Source organism: Mchenga conophoros, linkage group LG7 (genome assembly GCF_057382185.1).
Source record: "Mchenga conophoros isolate Kocher_MC1m ecotype Shallow Benthic linkage group LG7, M_conophoros_male_GT1.1, whole genome shotgun sequence".
Taxonomy (NCBI): domain Eukaryota; kingdom Metazoa; phylum Chordata; class Actinopteri; order Cichliformes; family Cichlidae; genus Mchenga; species Mchenga conophoros.
This window is the reverse complement of record NC_140532.1, coordinates 47387508-47414501: the sequence shown is the minus strand read 5'-3', so window position 1 is coordinate 47414501 and position 26994 is coordinate 47387508. Positions and strand designations below refer to the sequence as shown.

At 39.6% G+C, this 26994-nt stretch overlaps 1 protein-coding gene across 1 annotated transcript in view; it reads left to right on the top strand.

Annotated features, from left to right (window-relative positions):
* brinp1 (bone morphogenetic protein/retinoic acid inducible neural-specific 1) overlaps positions 1 to 26780 on the top strand; it is a 117180-nt gene extending 90400 nt beyond the window's left edge. Inside the window, exons 6-8 of the mRNA XM_085279742.1 lie at positions 11154 to 11390; positions 15082 to 15304; positions 22075 to 26780. Of these exons, the coding sequence (XP_085135868.1) occupies positions 11154 to 11390; positions 15082 to 15304; positions 22075 to 23215 (1601 nt within the window). The 3' untranslated portion in view covers positions 23216 to 26780. The remainder of the gene's footprint in view (positions 1 to 11153; positions 11391 to 15081; positions 15305 to 22074) is intronic.
* The last annotated feature ends 214 nt before the right edge of the window (positions 26781 to 26994 follow it).

Below are 26994 nucleotides of genomic sequence, written 5' to 3'. Positions count from 1 at the left end.
CTTTGGTCATTGTATTTAGTTTCACTCCTCCTGGTCCTGTCATTAGATTCATGTCAGTCAGCTGTTTCCTCATGTGTCTCCACTTCCCCTGATCACCTCATGTGTGTATTTAAGCCTTCTGTTTTCTGCATGTCATGGTTGGGTCGTCTGTTTATCTTACCAGAGTTACAGTTACAGTCATAGTCGTCGCCTGTTTTTCCACCATAGTCATAGTTACAGTCTTTGTCATAGTATGTCATAGTCTTTGTTTCTTAGTGGTTTTTTTTGTCAGTTTGCTTTAGGTTCCTGGTTTTAGCCCTGCAATCATCCAAATAAAGGATCGCTTTCTGTTTAAACTTACAACTCCTCGTCTTCATCTGCCTTTGGGTCCTGTTTCCATTCACATCGGCGCACCCCGCCGTGACAGAACGACCCGACCAGTATGGACCCAGCGGATGTCTGCGAGGATTTTTTTGAGTTCAGCACTCGTGTGACCATCCTCCAGGGACAGTGGAGAATCTATTCAGTATGCAGACAGGAGAGTGAGAAGGAGTCAGTTAAAGTTCAGCTACGACAGATCTTGTCTGCTTACCCTGTTTACACGGCGGAATTGTCGGAGGATGTGCAGGATTTCGTTCGCACAGTTTTGCCACCGCAGCAGCATCAAAACCACGAACAGGAATCACTGCCGCTGCCTTGCGAGCCTGAGACGGTTTGTGTCGGTTCGCTGAGACTCGCCGCAGCGGCACCACCTCTCAGCTCATCAGTTTCCACACCCTCGTCACAGTCTTGCCACACTCTTGCCACGGTCCAGTGCGAGGAAGCGCTGGACGCCATAGATTTGGACTACGACGAACGTCAGGCAATATTCAGCGCTCTATTGGAGGAGGAGCTCCGGTGGAAGCCATGGCTCATTCCAGAGCATGAGCACCCTTTCCGGGGAACTCGACTGGCTCTCGGGGGTCCCCGGAGTTACCAGGGACTTCCACCCGTTGCTCCGCCGTCTCCCACTCTCAAGAAAAAGCGGCGTGCGCGCCACCGACGCTCCGCACCACAAACGCAAGGGAGTGACTATGTTTTGGCTCCTCATGTTTTTTCTCCGGAGGTTAGAGAAGCTGACACTGCTTTTCCGGTTCATGAGCCCGGCTGTAAAGAGACTGTTTGCACAGGTAATGCTAGCCATCAGGCTCAGCTAAGCTGTTGTGGGACTGCATACCAGGCCGTTTTGGAGCCGGGGACGGAGGTGCAGCTTGTGCAGCCTTTTTCAGTGTCAGCCGGAGGGCCCGGGGAGCCCGTCCAGCCTCATGCTTCGTCTGCTGGAGGTTCGGGAGAACCCAGCCAGCTTCATGTCTCGTCTGCTGGAGGTTCGGGAGAACCCAGCCAGCTTCATGTTTCGTCTGCTGGAGGTTCGGGAGAACCCATTCAGCCACACGCCACGTCAGCTGGAGGGCCCGAGGAGCCCGTTCAGCCACACGCCACGTCAGCTGGAGGGCCCACACGCCACGTCAGCTGGAGGGCCCACACGCCACGTCAGCTGGAGGGCCCACACGCCACGTCAGCTGGAGGGCCCGAGGAGCCCGTTCAGCCACCTTCTGCTTCACCACCTGTGGCTGCAGCGCCACCTCCTGCGGCTCCCGTGCCGCCACCTGCAGGACCACCACCTGCTGCACAACTGCTTGCTGCTTCTACGCCTCAGCCTGAGGACGACGCCTCGCCTGGTTCTGCCACACCTCAGTCTGAGAACACATATAAACTCATTTCACCCAATATAGACTGTGTGTTGCGGCAACTTACACAGCCTCATGCCACGTCAGCTGGAGGGCCCAAGGGGCCCGTCCAGCAGCCTTCCTCGTCGGCTGGTGGTTCCGGAGAACCACACCAGCCTCATGCCTCGTCAGCTGGAGGGTCCGAGGGGCCCGTTCAGCCTCCCGTCTCCGCTGGAGGGTCCGAGGGGCCCGTTCAGCCGCCTGCCGCAGCTCCATCATCCTCGCCTGGCCCGGCCTCTGAGTCTTCAGCCTGGCCCGGCCTCAGCCTGTGCTTCGTCTGCTGCAGCTCCAGCCTGTGCTTCGCCTGCTGCAGCTCCAGCCTCGCCCGGTCCGGCTTCCGTGTCTTCATCTTCGCCTGGTCCGGCTTCGGCCTCTGTTTCTGTGTCGGCCTCGCTTGGTCCCGCGGCTGTGTTGCCGCCGCCCAAGCCACGTTTTGCCCCTCGGAATCGCCGGCCGTTTTCCGGGCCGTCAGCTGGACTTCGTTGCCATCGGGGTCGGCCCCCTGAACTGATGAACTGTGACCTGCTGTGCTCTCGACCTCCGGGTCAGCCTCCTGAGCTCATGGATTTCGACTGCTGGACCGTTGGCCTCCTGGTCGGCCTCCTGAACGTTTGAACTTCCTTTTGTTTTGCTGTCGACCTCCGGGGCGGCCACCTGACTCGCTTCGCCATTCGCTCCTGTTCTGCCAGGTTCATGGTCGCCCTCCTGAAGCTGGGTCTCGGACTTTTGTGCCCTTGTTGTTTTTGGCCTGTGTGCTTCTGATGCTTTGTTTTTTGTGGTTTTGTTTCTGGCCCTCCTTTCCTGGTCCCCCTCCGCCCGCCCTGGGTGGGTTGTTGTGGTTTTGTGTTTGTTTTCTGGGTGTTTTCGGGCGTCTGGAATCCGCCCTTACGGGGGGGGCTCTGTCACAGGCTGGGTCTCCGACCCAGCACTTTGAGTTTTCTTTGTATTGTTCTTATTTTTTGAGATGTTGTTAGTTTTGTGTTATTTCCTATTTGCCTTTAGTTTAGGCAGTTATTGTTCCTGGGTTTTCTATGTTTGAGTTCTTGCATTATTCATCACGTATTTGGTATGTTAAGTTTGTATTGTCATGTCTAGTTTTAGTGTTTCCTGTTTTATTCTGACAGTGTCATGTGTTCTTTGGTCATTGTATTTAGTTTCACTCCTCCTGGTCCTGTCATTAGATTCATGTCAGTCAGCTGTTTCCTCATGTGTCTCCACTTCCCCTGATCACCTCATGTGTGTATTTAAGCCTTCTGTTTTCTGCATGTCATGGTCGGGTCGTCTGTTTATCTTACCAGAGTTACAGTTACAGTCATAGTCTTCGCCTGTTTTTCCACCATAGTCATAGTTACAGTCTTTGTCATAGTATGTCATAGTCTTTGTTTCTTAGTGGGTTTTTTGTCAGTTTGCTTTAGGTTCCTGGTTTTAGCCCTGCAATCATCCAAATAAAGGATCGCTTTCTGTTTAAACTTACAACTCCTCGTCTTCATCTGCCTTTGGGTCCTGTTTCCATTCACATCGGCGCACCCCGCCGTGACAGAACCACACTATGACTTGGAAAAAAAAGTTTAAAAAAACAAAAGGAAGCAAGTAATATACAAGCTAGTGAATCTAGTTGTGGTCAAAATTTCTCCTAAAGACACCTAGACTGCCTTTCCAAAATATAAGAATTTTCAAGGGGAAATGTTTTTCCCCTCCTTCCCACCCCTGTGGTCTGCTCTTTGTAAGCTGTGGGGCTGTGAGCCAAAGATAACACATTGCGGATATGACACTCCCTGGATATTCCCTTTGCTTTAACTTAAATTTAGATTAGAATGTTGTAGTGTAATCTCACATCAAGGCAGCTACCTATCAAAGCCTAAACTCAGTTTTCTCCCACAGTTTTGCTTTGTACAATATTTTTCAAATAACTCTTGTACTCGCTCTCCTTATTTTCTCACTTTCCTTTTCAGCAATCACCAGAATTAAAATTCATGCATGACTTAGCAAAGCTTTTATCTGTTAAATATGTACCCTCCCATTGCTTAAATGTAATATCACTGTGAAGGTTTCAGTATTACATTTTGCCTGGTTTGGCATCTGAGTGCATGCTATATGGAGTATTTTACTGGCAGTCCTTGGAGGATGAGTTATAAAAAAAGTGTTTTTTCTAGACACCCATGATGAAATCATAGATTCAACATAAATTATGGTATTAAGTTGCAGACAGTGATAATATTTGGCATGATACAGTTGTATTTTTTGTTGCAACCTAATCAATTATAATTAATAATAATATTATAACATAAAACCTACAAAGGCTTTCACCTTTAATGAATCTTGTTACGTTCCCCTGAGGGGTCTAGGCGGTGAGGGGGAAGTAACAAAAGGTGTCCAGGTCAGAAAAAGGAGTCAAGGAGGCAAAAGGGTTAAATTAAAGAGTTTTATTAAAGTAGCTCAACTAAGAGAGACAGACAAGCCGCTATCACCATTTAAGAAAAACAAACAAAACTCAGGCGTTGGTCAATAAAGTAAAACGTAAGCCAAAAAGAAAGAGAGCAGCTCACTAGCTGAAAACACAGACATGCAGCTCACTAGCTGAAAACCACCAAAACACAGCTCACTAGCTACAAACTCAACTAACACTCAGCTCACAAGCTGTAACCACACTAATGGCACTCTGGCCCAGACCTCACCTTTCCCTGGGCTTAAATACTTTTAATTACTGACGTGAGTCAGCTGTGTAACAGGGAAAGGTGGCACCTCAGGCAGAAGAGGTGGTGGGACACGCCCACACAGGCACCTTCAGGAGGAGGCCCTGCTAGGGCCGTAACAATCTTTTGAATGATTGGAACATACACTTTTTAGGAATTGGCTTGTTTGTGTTTTTTATTTTAGATCTGACTGAAAGATGCACACTATTTAGTTTTACTACAGCTGGGAGTTAAATATGCTTTTATTCTTCCTCATCAATTTGTTTTTTATTTGTTCATCCTCTCTCTAGGCTAACGCCTAAAAACCTGATGATATTGGTTTTGGCTGAATTCTCACTTTCAGCCTCCTCTGGGACCTAGAAGTAAAAATAGCTTACTGAGGAATGAGAATTAAATGAAAGAGGGGATTAACACATGGTAGGTAAATAGTCTAGATTTGAATGGTTTTCTTGAACTCTTGCAGAGTGTGTTTCAGGTAGCGAGACAGGAATAACAAATCTATTCCCTGCCACCTGATAGTATTTATAGTTTATTAATTTAGAAAATGTATTTTTAAGTGGCAAACCAGTAGGAGCTTTAAATGCATTAGGGCAAAGTCATAGAATATTGTTTGTGCAATGTGATATCCTACACAGAGCGACAAAACGTGTACTGGGGCTGAAAATTGCAAATTGGTAACGTATATTAACTGCATCAACGAACGATAAAAGGCCCAGCAACCTCCACAACCCATTACCCTGCAAGGATCCAATCACCTCCAGTATGGCTGTCATAAATTAGCACCAAAACAAAAGCAAACTAATTTGCTTGTTTCAGTCCCCACTGCATGCTTTTCTCTTTCTCCGGTTTCCTCAAGAGCCTAAATTGGAAGAGCCATGAGCCTATCTTGGAAGATTTATGAATATGTTAGAATAGCCTGAGCCAACAGTTTTCAAAGTGGTGAAGTGAAAATAAATTAAACTGGCCCTGTAGGCAAGTCGTGCACCGAGTGATGAATTAGATACTCATTGCTCTGTCGCTCGATGCCTGTCCCTCTTTTCAAGTGAAAATGCTGCAAACGGGGAAAGACAAACAAGCATACAAATCAATTAAGTTTCTTTGATGATGGACTTGTTGAGAAATTGATTTGGGGACTATAAGTGTATTAGTAAACACACTGTTCTGGTTACCAGTGAATAATTTACTAAAGAAAAATATCTGATGTAAATCATAAAGAGAGAGGAGCACAACAATAAATCTACAAAGGCGTTTTCATCATCTTCCCCCCCAACTCAGTCAGCCTCTCTCTTTTTGCTCTGCTTCTTTTTCTGTACGCACAGAGATAGTAGTCCTGCTGCATTCATCTGTTTCTCGCTGGGTCCTGCAAAACTAAAATTATTTGACGACGTTTAGAAATTACAGGGTAACTTTGGCTATACCCCATGGTTTGTCGCGAATGTCTGTTGAATTGCCTCTCAGAAGGACCCATGCATTTTTGAGGCAACTCTCTCCTTTGTCAAAACACACATGCTTCTTGGCAAGACATGCTATAACATAGGATCATTTTAAAAGTGGATGGCTGCGAACACGTTTTTCACTTCTCTCTAACATGCTAAAACCCCAAACCTGATGAAATCTTTCCATGTTGACCTGGAGGTCAGCTTTCAATTGGAAGTGGCCATTCAGGTGAAAGTTTCGATTTGGTCTAGCATGATCATAAATCTCTTTTTCTTTTCTGCTTAGTCTTGCTAGCTGCCGCTTTTGAAAATGCTGTGGTTTTCCACACAGTCATCCTTTTAAAATGAATTTTTCTCATCAGTTCAGTTAGAATTGTATGTATATATTTATTCATTTATTTATTTATTATTGCATTTGGAAAGACCCATGCAGCACAGGAAGTGCTTTTGCAAACGCTTTTTGTATTTGCTCAAATGGAAAGAAATGTTGATGTGCATTTACAGAAAAGTAGTTACTTTATAATAATGAGGAACACTTTAAATGATTTCCTATGAAGTCAGAAACTGCAATGTCCATTTGTGTTAATGCTGTTAGACTATTAGGAGTACATATAACTGTAATTTTCCTGGTATTATCATTTAAGTTATTGTACAGTAGATTGTCTAGAATTCAGAAGGTTTATTTATTATAAGAAGAGTGTAAAGCAAAAAGGCATTTCTCAATACAAATAGATGAACAATATGTCTGCGTTTAGGGACGTTTGATGTAAAATTTGGACTTTTGATCTGATGTGTGTACACAGCCCATCATGACACTTTGAGGGCAGTTGTATGTTTTATAACTGAAATGGGAATGTCAGAGCTTGTCATATGTCTGCCCCCCCTCCTCTCTGGGGTTCTCGTAAAACATGTGATTTCTGCAAGAGGCTGCAAAGGGTGTGCACGTGCGCATGTACATGGGCGTACGCGTTTCTCTGTGTGCATGCGCACGATTGTGTGACTAATACAATATCTCACCAGCCGAAGCCTACTACTACAACTGCTGTGCAGGGATACAAGGCAGCACATGACAGAACAGCTTGAACAGCGCAGCTGAAGTGCACATGCAGCCAACAGCAACCACCTATCTAATTACTTGCTGAAGCCGATTTTGTATTAGGACTAAAAATCATTTCTAAATTCTACTTAAATGGATGAACACTGTTAAAGTGTTAAAGTGGGGAAAAAAAGAAACACTACAAGTCTGCATTGGTGTCCTGTTGTGATGGTTTACAAAGTCAAAGGTGGGCAGAGAAAAGCAATCACCAAATTACTTTTTACTCTGACCCATCATGTATATCTGTGTTCTGTGTGCAGCACAACTGACAATAATTCAGCATCATGTCGAGCTCATCCACCTCTCTAGACCGCCTGCCCTGCTCAATTCAGCAACTGCTTCAGCATGCAATTTCAGCAATTCCTCTTTTTTCAGATAGCAGGGACAGCGAGCTCTGAAGGCCAAGACCATTTTTATAAGTAATTTGTGCTTTTACAATGATTGCTGCACCTGCGTCATCAAAGCTAAACTTATATAGAGATATTATGTGGGACATATGTTTGGTCTTTTCACGGACACATATCATGGATTTGCAGGCTCTTGCATCTCAGTACATCATAAGGTATGTTGTCATTTCATGAAATATCTTTTTTCTTTTTTTGCTATTTCATATATACACATTTTATTGTATGCTTCTGTACCACAAAAACCACAGGAAAGGAAGGAAAAAACATTTCAAATGTGTAAATACTAATTAAACTCACAAACAATTATTCTCCACAACATTTTTTTTTTTTTAACGTACTGTAACGCTAAATTTTGACATCTCAAGCTGCTTCCCTCTAAAGTGCTTAGAACACTTACGATAATCTGTGATAATCTACTCACCAAAGATACACCAACACATTATCCATTTGAATGCTAAGTACACCTCATTCAGAACTTTAAAAAATGCTAACATATTCTGAGAGCTTAGAATAGCTCCAGTGGAACATGTTATCCTCTGTCAGGCCCAACACACACATACACCTACACACACAGAGGCAGAGACCTAAAGCGCTTTATGCAAAGAAATGAAAAGTGGATAAATAGCTACTTCAGCTGCACCTTTACCTCATAGCTTGCTAAGAAATAGGCAAACGCAGCAAATCTCATATGGTGTATTAAGTATATAGGATCAGCAAGAATGGCTGGGTAGGCCTAGACTGAAGAGAAACAGACTCTTATCCAGTTCAGAGGTCTTTGGTTTTGTATCATGGCTGTACCGATAACCTCCAATGGTAATTTAATGCCTCCATTGAAGTAATGCACTTTATTGCACCAGTGGATTAAGTAATGATTATTTTGTGAAATTGTGGCCACACAATGGTCAATTAATCTTTAATGAAACTGTAACTTATGAGGCGGAGCGTGGCTTTCCAATAAGCAGGCAACTGCTTGCCAAAGCAGTTACAAGCCTCAGTTGCGGCCTACACACCCTATCTATCACCATGTAAAAATAGAGCACTCTCGAAAAAGACACAATGAAAAGGCGAAGTCACACTTGCAGAGTCTCAGATTTTAGCATTCATGGAATGGTAGCGGGCCTATATCTTCCAAACTACGTGAAGAAAATATATCAGCCTCGGATGTATGCAATGAGATTAACTGCCATTTTGAGGTGCTATTTATTTATTTAGAGCAAGCCAGGCACATGGGTTGCAGGGAATTATTTGCACTGACAGAGCATGAAGTTGGGGGTTATCAAAGAGCTGCACAAGAATTCCAATACAGTACAGTTTCATTTCAGCATCTCCTCCTTAATCATGGTAAGTATAGCTCCAGTATGTAGTGTTGTCCTTGACATGCACCTGCCTCAGAGCCACATAGAGAGAAGGTTTAAACCTCATTCATTTTGAATGTATTCACGTGTTGTTGCACTAACACAGCAAAGCTGAGTAAGTCACAAAGATAAATGTTTTTACTCTGATTAGTTTCTCATTTCATTTTTGGCCTGCGGGTTTTAATTCTCTCTCTCATTCTGCAATGCACTAACAAACGCTGATGGATTTACTTTCTGTTCATGACATCATTCTGCACACGAGTAGAAGGACAAGACACCACATTTCCAATTCTTGAGTGTATGCTCAGTGCGAGAATGTAGAGGAGAGCAGACGAGGTGAAGAAACGGGAATGAGGAGAGTGATTGATGGAGTGAATGCGAGCCAAAGGATGATGGAGAAGAGTCAAAGGGTATGTGCATGTGTGTGGCCAGTAGGAGTGAGTGTAATGAAGTAAGACAGTGGAGATCTGTGGGAGGCAGAGAGAACGGGACATAAACAGTGAAAGAAGAGACTGGAAAACAAGAAACTGTAAGACAAATAGTTCCTGCTGCAATTGTCCTGTTGCAAGAGTGATATCGGAAAAAGAAAATATGTACATGTTGATGCAGAGATTGAGGTATGAGGTATGGTTAGACAGACGAGGGAAGGGGGGAGGGCTGAGGCACTCGGTGTTATTGTGCACCCGGCCGCTGGCACCAGCACTGTCAGTGAGCAGCGTTGATCCGTGAACTTGCCATCTGGATTTTCCCACAAATCACATTAAAGTTTCAAGCCCAGGAATACATCAAGCTAAATGAATATTGGATCCAGACAGGCCTGATGGAGAAAAAGCCCTGTGCAACCCAGCTCTTTTGTGGTCAGACATGATCTATTCATCCTCTTTACTCCCACCATCCCTTCTTCCTTCTGTTCTCCTCTTCCCTGATAGGCAGTGGTTCTGATGAGCTGTGCAGGAGAAAGGCACTTATTATTAAATAGGTACATATTACAAGTACAGACTCTAGGACAAAGAATATGCGAGTAATTAAATTGTTGCAAAAGGTAAAACTACTTGCAGAAACCTGAAATTTGATCTAAAGTAACATAATCTAAACAAAAATATCCCTGAATATCAACCTTTATATGAATTATAAAACACTGCAGATTGAAATAACTAAACACAGCGTGCATTAGTTTTAATTCTTTTACCTGAAATCAGCTTATGTTTTAGATCCCACTTATTAAGGCCTTAATCTGTTTCTCAATTGCACACAGTTATACGTTTATTGTAGAGTATGTTGCAGCTAGAAATAAGGAGGATTAATTGCTGCATGTGCATACATAATAAGGGACACTGTTTGACACCCTGACAACACATTGAAAATGATTCATGAGCACAGTATGAAATTATATGCTTACTTTCCCTTTCATTTTAGCAACATTATGTTGACTTTGCATAAATGGATTTCAGTTTTCACCGAAAGGTGAAAATAATATGTGTGTGGCAAAAATAATGCAATCATTCATCATTCAATAACATGTTTTGTTCAGGTTCCTGGTTGCATATTTTCTGCTGAAGCGCTGTTTGTGCTCAAGTAAAAGCCATTAAGAAAATATGGCCTCGCCAAGATTCTGTTTCATACAAGAAGGAAAAAAATCTATTTAGTTCTTTTCCAATCCAGTGGCTTGTAGAGCTAGGGATTTATTTTCCCCAGGCTTGGACTGAAGAGAAAGCCTGTACTGTTAGTTGTCCAGGCTTCAGTTGTGTGAGATCCCCAGAGTGAGATATGGATTGGCTTGGAGTCTAGAAATTATAAATACCTCGTCAGTGATAGTGAAGGCTGAAGAGATTCAGCTTCAGCTCTAAATTGGGCTGAAGAACACGCATTCAGCTATTGAGATTTCTCTATAATTAGCAGAATGCTGCATAGTTTGGGTATGCAAACCACAAGCAAGTATGAATGGTAAGACACAGTAAAGTACATGCATGCATGCTAGAAAACGAATGCTGTGGGAGATAGCTTCACTGCTATATGCGAACCAATACGACACACAAGAGCAGGCATAAATCAAGGATTTATACATTGTCATCGTGAGCGACCCACCATAGAACAAGCAGTTCTAGCTGAACAGAGAAGATTGCTGGAGCACATCCTTTAGAAAAAATAAATGAGTACTTATGACACAAAGCAATCTTAGTAGAGCAGTCAGTCAATTCATTGCTTTTTCCCTCTTTTCTGGTAACTTGGTCTGTGGAGAGATGCCGTATACATCTCAAGATACAGCAGCATGACAGACAACATTTACCTCATATTTTTCAGCATATTTTTAGATATTGTCTTTTTCAAGATGGTTTCTTCTATTATATTTTCTTCTGTATTTTATTTATTATCCCATTGTGTTTTTTAAAAAACCCTGTTTCACATTTATCTGTTTTTCAGGCCTGCAGGTTATTTTCCCAGAATACCTGCAAGAGAAATTTGTCCAGTCAGCTCTGAGCTACATTATGTGCAATGGAGAGGGGGAATATGTGTGCCATAACAACCAATGCATCTGTCAGTGTGCCGAGGAGTATCCCCAATGCAACTGTCCTATAACCGACATCCAGATCATGGAGAACACCCTGCTGGGGATGTATGAGTCATGGGCAGCCTCCTACAAAGACTTTGAAAGCTCTGGTAAGCTTGAATATCCTTCTAAATATGATAAGAATCATCAGATCTCATGTCCATGCATTTAAAAATTAATCTTTTTAAAATTTCTTCTTTTTTGTTTTGTTCAGTTTTACAATTTTCTATGAGAGACAAACTGTCATACATTTCGCCCCTTTAATTCTGAAGTGCTTATCAAAATTTGAGCTGAGGCAGCTCTGTGTTTTTTCCAACCCCCCCCCGAACCCATATTAATGAAAAATAATGAGCACCTTTAAAACTAGCATACATTTATATTATGCTGCTGCAAAGGGTCAGTAGCCTTGGCAATCTTGATGATCAGTCTTCATCCTCAACTAAATCGATGCATTTAGGAGGAGATCAGAAAAACACTCACATGGGACTGTGACTTCTTTTTTTTAATGACAGTAAATAGCAAAATGATCACGTAACCAGATGCTAATTACACAATGTAAAGGTGTCTGTAGAAGTGAGTGCAAATGCAGGCACAAAGGCGGCAGTAGAAGTTTGGACACAGCAGAGAAAAAACACATATTGTGCCTTATTGTTTTATGGCAAGGCACCATGTATATCTATTATTAATACGAAATAAAAGTGTCTTGATACAACCTGCCAGCAACAGATAAATATATTTATGCACCATAGGGGTAAGTTAATGTTAGTCATGAAGGTCACTGAGTGCAGTACATCTTCAAAGAAGTACTTGAAAAGAAAGAACACTGGAAGAAGCCAAATAAAAGAACATAACTTATTTTCAGACCAAAGCACAAAGAGTTGTGCGGCCTCTGCTAAACATTTGAAAAATAAATGCTTGAGAACAGGTTCAAAAACCTCAAAGCATCAGATTGACATATGATATAGACAATCTGTATAATTCAGCATGTGTAAATGTAATGACAGGGCACATTCAGTGCCTGCTAATATTTGCAGCACTGGAGTATTCTGCTGCTTAAACTAAATGGTACACCAACATTGGTTTGTGGAAATGTTCTGTAGGTACTATAGAAAAGAGAGCTGATGTGACACTACACGATTCATTTATTGCTTAGCATTCCTTTCAAAAGACAGAGCTGTGGCAGTATAACATTACTGGCTGTGAGAAAAGCTGCAGCTGCTCTGCTTATGCTCATTTTAGCTGTGACTGTTGCTTTGTTGATATTGCTCAGACTCAGCTGCATTTGTAGTTGAATGTATTCAGTGAATTTCTCTCATTAAACTTAGTCAAGAAAAACATAATTATGCAATAAATGCTTGGATTTTACAATAGTTTGTTTTTTTTTTCAGATATAAAACAACAGTCAGGCTATCAAACAATGCCTGTATGTGGTTAGTATGTAGGTAGTTTATCTGGGTATATACTGCCTCAGCACTGAGTGAGAGCACTGACCAAACTGGTTTATCTACTTATTTAGCTACAGTGATTCCCGAAGTTACACCTGTTCCTTATGAAATAGGCTATGCAGACATTATTGTGGCTGAAGATAAAACGAAGGCAATGAGCCAATACGCAAGTTATTGCAAAGTGCAGTTTTAGTGTGAAGTAAACTTTGTCCTATGGGATCCAAAACAAATGTTCACATACACAAAGATAACCCAAGTAAATGCAAAATGAATTTTTACAAAATTAAGTATGTTTTCCGAAAACCCTTGGGGATCCTAAAGATGAGTTTTTGGCAAATGTGACATGAGCCTTTGTCTTCTGGTTTTCACTTTGGAATTCTCCCATGGATGCCATTTTTCCACAGTCTCTTTCTTATCTTTCTTGTTGAATCATTTCTTCATTTGTGGATAATGGCTGTCATCATGGTTTGCTTGAGTCCAAAAACCTTAGAAATGACTTGTAGCCCTTTTCAAATTGATGACTTTGCTTCTCAGCTGTTTCTTTAAATTGTGGCATGATGTGTTGCTTCTTGAGACATTTAAATCTACTTCACTTTGTCTGACAGGTTATATTGGGCTCTTTGATTCAACGTGCTGGTAGTAATCAGGTCTGAATCTGGCTAGAAAGGGGGACATTTGATTTTTTTTTTTTTTTGTTTTTTATGTAGGGCTTGTTAGGTCCTTTTGATAAATGAAAATCATGAATTAAAAACATTTTAATTTAGTTGGGTTATCTGTGTATAATAATTAAACTTACCCAGTGATCTGAAACAGTTAAGTGTGACAAATATATTAAAACTACAAAATCAACACGAGGGGAAATACTTTTTTACAGTACCATAAAGTGCTACATCTGAGTATAATTTAAGGTCATTTTTTAAAATCTACAAGCTCCTGCTACATAGTTTAGTTTATCTAATGCCACATCAATTGATTTTCTTTGATTGTCTCAGATTTTTATTTTTTATCTTCACTTTTTTATACAAATGGCATAGGATATCCGTACAATCTGGTGAAAAATACATGTGATACAAAACAACAAAGTGAAATGTAATGGCACAATGGGTGAAGTATGGTTACATTGTGAGAGCTTTAATCTCTAGATAAGGTGTGCTGGATGGCTTAAGATAAGGACTATGTGGAAGCACTTTCAAGGAAGGAGTCCTTGACGGCTTTGAAGCCTGTATAAAAGGACTTGGCAACTATTAAACTGGCATTGGGAGTGACTCAATAAAAGCGATGTTTTTTGGTGGGAGAATCAGATATATCTGAATACTGAGTGCTGGAGACACCCGGCTTTTCTAGGAAAAGGGAGGTACCTGACATTTCTGAAAGCTGGGTGGAGGGATATGGCAAGTTCAAAACAGGGGAGAAGAAGAAATCTGGCTTCTTTGAAGAAGAAGAGGAAAGGAGCTCTGATATGCCTGTGCGGAGGGTGGAGGAAATTCTGACATTTCACGGCAATGGTTGAAAAGGGGTTCTCAACTGTGGTTAATTCTGTTAAACTGTCTTGAGGAGGACTGCAGGAGGGTTCGGCTGTACAACTGCATCTCTTGAATATGGGATTTGTTGTTCACGAACAGAGTGGAGCAGTTTTTAACTGTGTCCAATAATATTTATGTCATACTTTTCATGGTAGACTATTGCATCAAGTTTATAGCTTTAACAAACTTTTTGCATTTATAACAAACACTATAAATGCAAAATTATTGCTCTTGTTGTTCGTCTACTTTTGAACTGTATTCAGTTTAAACTGTAGGAATTAAAATGTTTAATTAATGAGCTTAGTATTAAGGATGGATGAACAATGAGTTAATCTGAATTAACTGACTCAGTTGATTAGCACGCCAAATAAAAGCCTCTTTGTCCATGTGTATTTTTGTCCATTTGTATTTTTCAAGCATCTTCATGCTCATTGTTGCCAAAAATTGAAGCTATCGTTGAAAACAGCAGTTGTCTATGGAGGAGACAAACAAGAATTTTTAGAGGCAGAAAGAGGGACACAAGGACAATCATCACCACTGGTTGGAACAAATTTGTTGAGGCAGCAATCTTGAAAAGGTGTCGGGGAGCACAGAGTGAGAGGGTGTTTACTGCGCTGAGAGTCTCATTTCTCTTCAGATATTCACAGCAGTCGAAGTACAAAAAGCACAGTACAGACATGAAAAAAACCATGTCAAACCTCACGTTTGAAGATATAAACTTGGAAACTATAACTTATAAAACGTACTTTGTTGCAAATATTACAACAACAGTTGTCTCCAGCTGTTTTTTTGTTTACTTTTGTTCTTTTAACGGTTCCCTCTCTGTCACCTAGATGAGTTCAAGTCATTTCTGAAGAGGCTGCCCTCCACTCATTTCCTCCCCATCAGCAGTGTGCATCTTCTCTGGGGCAGCGACTGGGATTTGCAGGCCCGCTACAGGCTTCTTCAGAGCTCCCTGGAGGTGCAGCGACTGAAGATCCAGCGCACCGCTCGCAAGCTCTTCAGCCTCAGCATCCGCTGTCACCACAATCCCAACCACCAGATGCCTAGGGAGAGGTGGGTAAAAAAAAAACTTAATTCAATGTTCTGTTCAAAATTAGCTATGAATTTACTCGGACAAGCCTAAGGTGCTGTTTCTGGTCTTAACATTTTTGGGATATCTGCTTTTTTTAAAGTAAAAGAAGATATTAAAATGTATCTTGCAGAGGAGTGACATCTTTCAGGGAAATTTCCCTTTTGGATTGATGTATGGGTTCTGTTTTATTTGGTGCTCCTTGAAGCGTCCACAGTGAGGATGACATCCATTATACATTTTAACTTATGGTTCTGTTGTTTCTGTCCATCAAGTCAACTTAGTGCTGAGGCTTGCACATGCAGAAAACACTCTACCTCACTCTTGTATTTCACTTTGCAATCTAAAAGGGGGGGAAAAATAGCTGTGGGAGTTTTCTTGATAGGTCATTGCACACATCTGTCACCACCTACTGCAGTTGCAGCTTAAGAGCCTTGCTGCGGATGTGCCATTGTGTCAGCGCTGCATGAAATGCCAGGAATTTTCAACCATCCACTCTAGCAAATATCAGAAAACACTATGCAAAATATGCAAAGTTCCTGGCTTCCACATGAAACACCCCCAAAACTGTTATGTGTAGGGGATGTCACCACATAAATGGAAACAGAATCCGTAAAATATTCATTTAAGTGGTCTGAAAATGAGCCGCTGTCAACTGTCACTGACAGAAAAAGAGCACACCCACATTTGTGCGTGAGAGTTGGCAAAGGTTTGTTCTGAAGTGTTATCAAAGAGCTGCAGTATGCGCTTCCCCGTCCATGGAGTATGCATCAAGAGTGCCTGATGGCACTGGAAATAAGAGCTGCATGTTTATTTGCTTGCTTGTGTAAGACAACTTTGCATCAGATGAAGGAATTATTTGGTTTTATTATAACCGTGTGCATTTGCAGTACATATATATGTACAACATTAAGATTTTCCTTTCCGTTAAGATATTACCAACAAGGACTCCAGTCCTTCCATTTTTTCCAGTCAAACTATAACAGATAGTCAATGAAGAGACTGAGGCAAAGTTGAAGGCCTGTGTGTTTAAGATGTGTTCCAACGCATCTTCATGTCAGTCAGGCTGTGAGTTGATGAAGATGTGAAAAAAAACTATATTGCTTGGTTCCAGAGATGAAAAACTGGTGCATCGGGATTCGAAATGACAGCAACACACATCCCTTGTGAGAGATCATTTGTCCCCTCTCCAGTTCATACTGTATATCAGACCCCTAGTGGGAAGGATCCACTTGCTATTTTGCATTATTCTACTTTGAGAGTAGTGTTCATCAACCTCCGAGATATTTTACTGAAGAAAGAATTGTATTTGTACAAGCTTGCTTTTAACCCAGAATGTTTTTAACCTTACCAAACTATGATTCAGCGTAACGAAGGTAAACCTTGATAATACCCATCATCAATATGTAACTGATAAATTAAGGTTAACCGTTAATAGTTTGCGAAAGGTTAACAAATCCTATAAACATTATTTCAGCTGATATTAAGTTAAAGTTTACAATTGTTTAAAAGCATATGAGCGGGTGGCTGGACTGTGAACCTGAATAAACCTGGAACGGCTTTTTCCACTACTATTGTATTTCTTTTTTATATACAGGATTCACTTTTGCTTTTCTTTAGTTTAGTTGTTTGGTTAGGTTAAGGAAAAGATCATGGTAAATGGTTTTTAACCCTGCATGGCTTAAGATTATCTAGTGCATTCAGACTTCACTTTTGTTCTTTGTCATGCCATGTAAATCTTCATTATGAAGCCTTAATAACAGTGAAATGCATAAAATTGACAAAAAATATACTTCAGGTAATTGTTACTGTCGCTTCTCAGGATTATGAAGCAATACCTGATACACTGTAACCAGTGATGGGAATAATGGCGTTACAAATAACGGTGTTACTAATGGCGTTACTTTTTTTCAGTAACGAGTAATCTAACTAATTACTATTTCTATCATTACAACACGGTTACAGTTACTAACAAGAAAACGCGGTCCGTTACTATTTTTCAACAAGCAGACGGTTGAAGCTGTCTTCAGCTTACCGCATCTTATATCAGTTGCACAGAAGTAGCTGTAAGTAATCTGGACACTACAGCCTTAAGCAGCTGCGCGCGCTCCCGTGGGCAGTTATCACTTTCTGGCAGACAATTACTTTTTGGCACAACACCTCGAGCTAGGGGGTAAAACAATCGCATGAGTGCTGCTGTTTGACTGAGGAAGAATAAAGTAGTCGTGGTAACCACTTCAAGATGACAAAGCAACAAGGTGATATATACCAGTTTTTAAATTGTGCTGAGAGGCCACGTAAAACCAGAGTCATGATAAACAATATATACGCGGCGTTTTTTCCTCAATCGTTTCGTCACTTTTACTGTCTATGGACAGCGCTAGCAGACACTCTCTGCTTATGAGCAAAAAATTAAAAAAACAAATGAACCAAAAAACAGCCCGTTCCTGTTGGTGGAAAAATGCACCATGTCGACCAATCAAAAAATTATATGGCAACATGACATTGTTTAAGGAGAGGGGGAAGTTTCAGGAGTGACGGCGAGAGAGAGAGAGAGAGAGAGAGAGAGAGAGAGACAGCAGAAAAAGAGAGAGAGTGAATTTGGAGATGTGAGAGATTTGTGAGTTTAGCGTGTTTGGAGTGTGTAGTTAATGTGTTGTCTTGTGTAGTTAGTGTGTAGTGTTGTGGATAGTTTTGTGTTGTGTGTCAGAACAATGAGGCGACTGCTGTCTCCAGGTAGAAACAGGAGTGATACACCTGCTGCTGTCAGACTTGCAGGCATCAGGCTGTGATGTTCTCCTTTATAGTGGACATAAATTATTTTTTGGAGTGGCACAAATAATTTGTGTGGCATCTTATTGATGCAGAACAGCTGATTGTTCTGTAAACAGTTTGAATGGTTATTAAAAAGGGGTAAGGTAAATGGCTGCAAACAACTTTGTTTGCAAAACCTGTGCATAGGATTTTAAAATTGACAATTTATATTTACATTTAAAGTTATAAAATATGATTCATTAAACATGTTTGTGGTTGTTACAGCAAAAATATAACTTTCTACTCGGATTTTATGTTTTTTGCCTGATTTTAGATCAATTGTGTTAATACAGTATGTCAAAATGAAAACATAACTGTAAATTCAGACACGTGAGGTTGTGCTGAAAAGAATGATACCAAACAAGGCAAAGTAAATAGTTTTTAAAGGTGAAATGTAGAGGTCAAATCAAAAGTACCTAAAAATGGCCAATTATACTCTGGACCCCAGAGGGTTAAACATTTTTCTTAAAGTAACGCAATAGTTACTTTTCAAGTAATTAATTACTTTTAGAATCTTGTAACTCAGTTACTTTTTTGAAGAAGTTACTAGTAACTATAATTAATTACTTTTTCAAAGTAACTTGCCCAACACTGATTATAACTGATAATATATAATTAATAATGTAAATTTGTATCATAAAATATAACAAATAAGCATAAATTCGAACATCACAAATGACTAAACATTCATTCTCATTTTATTGTCTGTTAACAATTAAAATAAATGACACGCTACTGACAAAAGTTTCATAAACTACTTTTTAATATTGAGCATTATGAGGTGCTACCTGTTGTTGGGAAGAAGAAATACAGCAATGTGACAGCAGAGTTAATGCTATTAAATTACAAGTATCTCAGTGAAACAAAGATTAGAAAGGGAGAAAGGGAAATCATTCCATTAGATTTGTTAACGCTAATAAGACAAATCTAATATCAGGATCTTAGCTGCAAATACCAATATGTAATACAAAGATGATATTAGATCGGTAATTTATGAGAAGGCTGTGGCTGCGTGTTTTTTGCAATATGGTGGAGTGAGAGAAAAGGAGATTAGATGTGAAAAGGTGAAGTAAAATCTGTAATCTAATTTGGGATCATGCAAACATTCATAGTGCAGAAATGCAAACATAACACATACATATATAACTTAAAGGAGAGGGGAATATTTATCTATAGCTGGTGATAATCAGTCTGAAAGGATGAAGGTATACTTGTTTCTGAGTCCAAGTAACGATAATAAAAACTTGTTAATATTAACTTACCAAACAATTTAATACATTTTAATCTGCGTTGTCCCTTTACTAGTGCTTGCTACATAAACCCAAACAATAAACACATTTATACATACAAAGACAGGAAAATGAACACATCTGTTTTCCTAATAACATATACTTACAGGTATTCTGAATATCTGATAGGATTTTTATTTGACATGACGAGTTTATACAGTATACAATACTGTACTAAAGTTTTGACCCAACGCTCATTTGTTTATATTTTGGTTGGAAAACAAGAAACACCTGGAACAATTTATTGAAATATGTATACATGAAAAATACCGTAAACAAGGCAAAATAGAGTTTGTATTGTTGTACAGGTTTTTTTTAACACAAGCTGAACTAGGCAAGTTTTCTAATGTTTAAGCAGTTTTGAAAAATAGTCCTCCAGGCTTCCTGAAGGAAATTCCAAGGCTCTTCTTTAAATGTCAGCTACCTTTTGTTCCATTTTCTGTCAAGCTGTTCCCACACTGCTAATTCTGAGGTCCGGCTCTGGAGAGGCCAATCCTTGACTGTTCTATTGTGTGTTTATCTATCCAGGTATGCTTTTACTGCATGAGCAGTATGTTTGGGATCAATGTCACGCTGAAAAATGAAGCTGTTGCCAGTCAGATGTTTTCAGATGGTATTAAATGGTGAATTAAAATCTGATGGTGCTTTTTTGTGTTCTGTGGTGTTGGGGAATTTTTGACAAGATTCCCAACACCACTGACTGAAATGCAGCCCCAAGCCATTCAGTTTGATTCAATTGAATTTTATTTATATAGCACCAGATCACAACAGCTGCCTGGAGGTGCAAACCATGACATAGCCTTCACTGTGTTTTACATATGGCTGTAGACACCCACCATTCTACATATTTCCACTTTGAATCAAAATTTTAAATTTTGATTTATTACTCTATCAGACCTGTTGCCACCAATCTTGTGTAATTTGGCATGCCTCAGCCTTTTCTCCCTGTTTCCCTCCTGAAGAATGGCTTCTTGACAGCCACCCTTCCACTGAGGCCATTTCTGATGAGGCTTCAGCGACCAGTAGCTGGATCAGCTGAAGGGCCAGATGCATCTCTCAGGTCCTGTGTCTTTGCTGGATTTTTTCCTATTTCTTAGGGACATGGCTTATAGCTGCTGTTCATCTCCTGTAGACAGTTACAAAGTGAAATATTTCTCTGAAATTGGTACATAAAATAAAGGTCCAAGTACTAAATTGATCGAAAAAGTAGGCAATGTCTACAGATAAACCTTTGAAAGACCTTCAGGAAGCCTGGAGAACTGTTGCTCAAGACTGCTTTCTTGGAAGCAAAATGTGAAGAAATGAAGAGTTACTAAGGACTTTTTCTGATATACAAATGTAGAGTTTATACAGATTTTTGACACAGGTATAGTATTTTAGGAAAACAAAGGCATTCGTATCAAAATAACACAGATTCAGCTAACCTTTTGCACCATGCAGAATATTTTGTGAGTAAGAGAGCTTAAAAAATTCAGCCAAACATCATCAAGGAAGTAGTATGCTGTATGAATTGCAACGACAAGTAAGCTTATTCACTGCTTTGAAGAAGATCCTGGGTTTTCCACCTGCATGGTCTTTGTTGGGTTTGTTTTCTGACTCTAGTCAGAAGTATTCTTTGTTATATCTGGTATTCTTTATTTTACTCTGCCATTTTGACCGGATATTGTTATTCCTTTTCACCTTTGTCTAACCCATTCACCTACTTTTGTGTTCATGCCTCTACAGCATTCTTCAGGAAAGAAATGTTATGTGTCATTGTATGTTGATGAGGGATTGCCATAAAGTCTGTCTGTCTGTCTGTCTGTCTATCAATCAATCCATATCTCAGTTTGGAGCTCATCATAGAGAAATCAAAGTATGTGCTTCCATTGTTCTCTTTGGTTGATCTTTTCTTGTTATGGTATCACTTGTGGCAATGTCATATATCATTGTCAGTACTTAAAATAATTTACTTGTCAAACTAACCTTGACCAGCAATACTTTCTGAAATCAAAATTCAGATTTCATCTTCTACAGTCAGAAAAGAAGTTCCAGTACTGTCAGGATGACAAGGAAGGATGTCTGATGGGGGCAAAGACAAGACAGGAATATCAAGCAATGCTTTCCACCAAAGGGAAATAACCGGCCCTATCTACTAAAAATTATGTCCCTGTCCAACCCCAAGGCACTGTAAATTATGCTGCAAAGCAAACACATTTTCTAGTCTTATATCAGATCAATTGGAATTAATATTATGGATGTATCTGTTTTAACTCTAGCAATGATCTTTTTCACAACCCAAAAAAGTACATTTAGTTAATCACAGCAAGTGAAAATGTAATGTAGAAGTCAAACAGTAATACAAAATTAAGTGAAAATAGTAATAGTCCTACCGAGGAAGACAAACCCAAGTTACCAGGGTGAAATTATGCCTCACACATGCCTCATTCACTCCATCAACTCCTCAGGGTTCTCTTTAATATGCTGGCCTTTTGTTGGAGAGAAAATATACTTTCTTTTCCTGATGAGAATTTAACATGTATACATTTTAACTTTATAGGCATTTACTGGTGTGCGTTCTTTTCGCTGTTCTTGTCACACTAGATTGAGATTAAAATTTCCTGATCACTGCTAATGCTCTTATGCTTTTTTTCTGTCTTTTGCCTCTTTAGATCTGTGATGCAGTGGCTCAACAGGGTTCAGTCTTTCCTGTACTGCAATGAGAATGGGTTTTGGGGGACCTTCCTGGAGAGCCAACGGACGTGTGTGTGCCACACAGGTGTCACACTGTGCCAGCGACCCATACCATGTGTCATAGGTGGAAACAACAGCTGTGCCATGTGCAGCCTGGCAAACATCTCACAATGTGGCTCATGCAACAAGGGCTACAAGTTGTATCGTGGTCGCTGTGAACCTCAGAATGTGGACTCAGAACGTAGCGAGCAGTTCATCAGCTTTGAAACTGATCTGGACTTTCAGGACTTGGAACTCAAATACCTGTTACAGAAAATGGATTCACGTTTGTACATTCATACTACTTTCATTAGTAATGAGATCCGACTAGAGACATTCTTTGACCCACGCTGGCGTAAGCGCATGTCCCTGACTCTCAAAAGTAACAAAAACAGGATGGACTACCTCCACATGATAATTGGTTTATCAATGAAGATCTGCCAGATGCGAAACAGCAGCATTGACCCCATGTTCTTTGTTTATGTCAACCCATTTAGTGGTAGCCACTCTGAAGGCTGGAGCATGCCCTTTGGTGAGCATGGTTACCCACGCTGGGAAAAGGTACGGCTGCAGAACTCCCAGTGCTTCAACTGGACTCTTGTATTGGGTAACCGGTGGAAGACCTTCTTTGAGACGGTGCACATTTATTTGCGTAGTCGTGCCAAGGTCCCATCTGGCCTCCGCAATGATACAGGACAGGGCCCGGTGGACCTCGCAGACCCGAACAAGCGCCAGATCTACATAAAAATCTCCGATATCCAAGTTTTTGGTTACAGCCTGCGCTTTAATGCAGACTTGCTTCGTAGTGCTGTGCAGCAGGTTAACCAGTCATACACACAAGGTACACAGTTTTACTCCTCCTCATCTGTTATGCTCCTCTTATTGGACATTAGGGATCGGATAAACCGTCTAGCGCCTCCCTCTGCACCTGGCAAACCCCAGCTGGACCTCTTCTCTTGTATGCTAAAGCATAGGCTCAAGCTCAACAACAGCGAGATGATTCGAGTGAATCATGCACTGGACATGTACAGCACAGAGATATTAAAACAGTCTGATCACCTGACTGCTAAACTCTGTTGAACATTCACATAAGGACAGCAAGTTTAACAGAAACACCCGACAAATGAACTATGGGGGTATATTACTCTTACTTTTTTTCTCTTTTTCATTTTTTGACCTTTTCTGCCTTTTGATGTAATATTAACTTTGTAAGCATAATTCTTAAAGAGAAAAAGGAAAAGGCAGTGATGCAAAGCTTTTCTGGCGTATAAAGAAGAATACTGAAACAACTATATGGACTGTATCATATTTGTCCCAGCATGTCTGTAAATCCCTAAAAGAACTTAAAATGAGAAAGAGACAGAAAAAAACAACAAAACAAAACAAAAAACATGAAATTTATGTACTGGTAAAAAAGAGGCCTTGATTTTACTCTGAGGGATCAAAGGTTATATCTGAAACTGCCATTCTTTATTGAAAAAAAAGGAAAAAAAACATTTTTAAAAGAAATAATAATAACACAAGGGCAGACCAGATATCACTTCATTCTAGCTAATGAGCTAATCGACAGTTTAATATTCAAAATGTTTATACATTGTAAGGATTAAGTATCCCTAGTGAGTAAGTAGTCAACACATTACTGATAGACTTTATTACATTTCAGACCCACGGTGAATCTGCATTGCTCTTTGTGAGTTATGAGGCACTCTGTCATTGTTCTGACACATAAGGCACACAGCAGGGCAGTAATGGATAGTCATGTCAAAACAAAAGCCAGCTGTTTATATATACATATGTGGTTGAATGTGTGTGTATGCGAGAGCGTGCGCTTGTGTATATCCTTTTTATTATTATTATTATTATTATTATTATTATTATTATTATTTGGCTTGATGCTTATTGCTGTTTGTTAATTGAATGTGTCATTTGAGATTGACTCCAGTCTTTGCTAATTCTTGCATTTGGAGCGCTTCTTCCCGTGTTTGAAATTCAAGCTGTGTTTTCCACAAGGCAGTACCTCCTGGTGCGTGAGTGCAATATTGTGGTCTGAAGATTTAACAATCAATGCTATTTTGTACAGCTTTGCAAAATGTACATGTTGTGACTGCTGATTTGTGGAGCTTTTCAGCACCAAGAGCAAAATGTAAGCATTCATCATTCAGGCACGTTTGCAAGACAATTTAAAGCCATACACTTCCCTGAGGTAGACATAAAGTAAAGTAAGTTCATAACCTTTATTCACTTCATAACACATGGAAAAAATGTTCAAGTTATATGTTTTTGTTTTAGTCCCTCAGCTGATTTCAGATAAGAGCACAGCAAAAGGGAAGTTGACAGAGGAGAGTGTATATTATATTGAATAGGAATGTCTTGTAAAGCCATTGATTTTTCATGTTGTTACACAGGGGAAAAAAAAAGAAAAGAAAAATATGAAGAAATGGTTGAATACTAAAGTATAAAATACCCTTTTGGCAGTGTTTAATCTGTACGCTTTTGATGGCCATGTGTATAAATGTCTGTTTTCCTTTTGCGATATGAAATCAATAACATTTTTTGCATGTTCCTGGAAGCATCAACAACTCTCATCATCCAAATGAAATATAAAACACTACCTATGTATTAATGGTCAAACTTTATTTGGGTAATCCAATGATGAAATATTTCTACTACTGTTAACTTTTTGTAGGTCTAGTCCTTTGCTTGGATGTTTGTTAACAAAGATGTTGTACAACCAAGTTGGTCTGGCCATTTTCGGGAGTTCAAACTTTAAAAAAAAAAAAAAAAAAAAAGGGAGGGGACATTGAGTAGTTGCTGTCATCTAAGCCAAACTCTGTAAAACAAAACAAAAACAGAAAGCTGTCAAAAATCCATATTTTTCCAAGTGTTCCGCCAACATTAATATTATTTTTTTTATGTGCTAGTCTCTTGATGTAGATAGTTTAACAGTATTAGTACTTTAGTTCAATTATATGTTCCTTTAACCTAACTTGGTTCTTACATTGTAATGACACTAGTCTATGGGGTCAGTCGTAAGTGTAGACAGTGGTAATGAGTTATGATTTTCATCTGGGTGACAATGACAATGAAGGTGTAATTCCTAAACCAAGCCCTGGACTAACATGTCATTACACTTACTCAGCTTCAGATTTCACTGCGTCAGAATTCCAACTTGAATAGCATCAGTATCTCATCTAACTTTGTTTTACAAAGATTACTCCTATGTTTTCTTATTATGTTGCCAGTCTTGTGAAGCATGTTTATTGCCTGGGAGGTGCTTTTTTTTTGTTTTTTTAAATCACAACTGACTATAAAGCATTATTACAAACTAAAATGACATTCAGGAGATATAATTGTTAATAGCGGAATAGGTTGATTTGTATAAGTTTGGATAACAACAGCACAGCTTGTCAGCCTTTGCTCTGTTTTGGTGAATTAATCGAGGCTGTGTCATAAAAACAATTTGCGTGTTGTAGCACTAGGACAGTTAGTTCATGTTCACATGGTAATGGTGTGTTCAGAGCAAACTCAAGTAGAATCACATATGATCAGAATTGACCAGAATCCCATAATTCAGTCTACTGTTCTCCAAGGTTTATCTAACTTTTTCAGTTTCTGTATAAAAGAAGTTAAGTCATATAATTCCAGATGCCCATACATAGCAACAATGGACTAGGCATCCATTTATGATTGTCAGTGATGTCAGGAGAATATCATCATTGGCATATTTTCATGCATGTGGAAAACTTTAGGCAAATATCAAACAGAGCTGAGGCTGACAAGGTGATGCCCTAAAATGGCCCTATATATACACATTTCTTGATTGTTTAGCATCATTATTGGACTATCCAAATGAATTGTCTCCATTTCATCATCATCATTATTATTATTATTATTATTATTATTATTATTATTATTATTATTATTATTATTATTATTATTATTATTAAGTGCCTGTTATTGATCCCTTTAACATGTTTAGACCTGGAGTAAAACTTTGAGATATTAAACAGAAGAATGACACTGAATTACTTTCAGAATTTAAGACCATACATGTTGAAATATACTCTTTTATTGTCCTCCTGGCAGCTACGCCGTCAGGTGTGCGCATGTGGGGAAGCTGACCACCAGACAGAGACAACAGATGACTCAAAGTAATGGTGGATATTTATTGTCTCCTGCTGTACAATATATCTGTAAATATGAACACTGTTACAGTAACATTGCTCTGCTACAGTAACAATATTATAAAATATAACAGTATTGAAAGGGAATACAAAGACTACTTCAAAAAGGCCCTCCATTTGAGTACATTAGCACAAAGTACAGGGCACTCATGTCTTATGTATCTAATTAGAATCATGACCATTTATGACTGTTTTTATATTGTCAAAGTGTATATTAAAATTTAGTTTTGAACCACTTGCAAGATCCATAAAACAAGCACATTTTCTTGTATGGCATTATGCTACCACAGTGTTGCTTATTGTATATGTATCCATGGATATGTCTGATAATGATTTTTACACCTAATACCTTGCCTATGTACTTATTTTGCTATTCTTTTGGGATCATTATCAGCTTATTTTAAATGAATGTTTCATATAATAATCTATTTCTCATTAAAATGCTATATTTAATAAGAAGAGCAATGCTTGTTTGTACAAATTCCCTATATGAAGTTTTTTGCACATCTTTAAAGTAACCTAGTTTTGCCATAGTTGCAATGGTAAATGAATGGCTGGATAATAAGTTATTTGTTTGGCTACATTTTTATTTTTTTTGTTTGCTTGTTGCTTGACCTCAGTGTTTTTTTTCTCTTATCATACAAATCAAACTGGTGTGTTCATCTGCTGAACCAC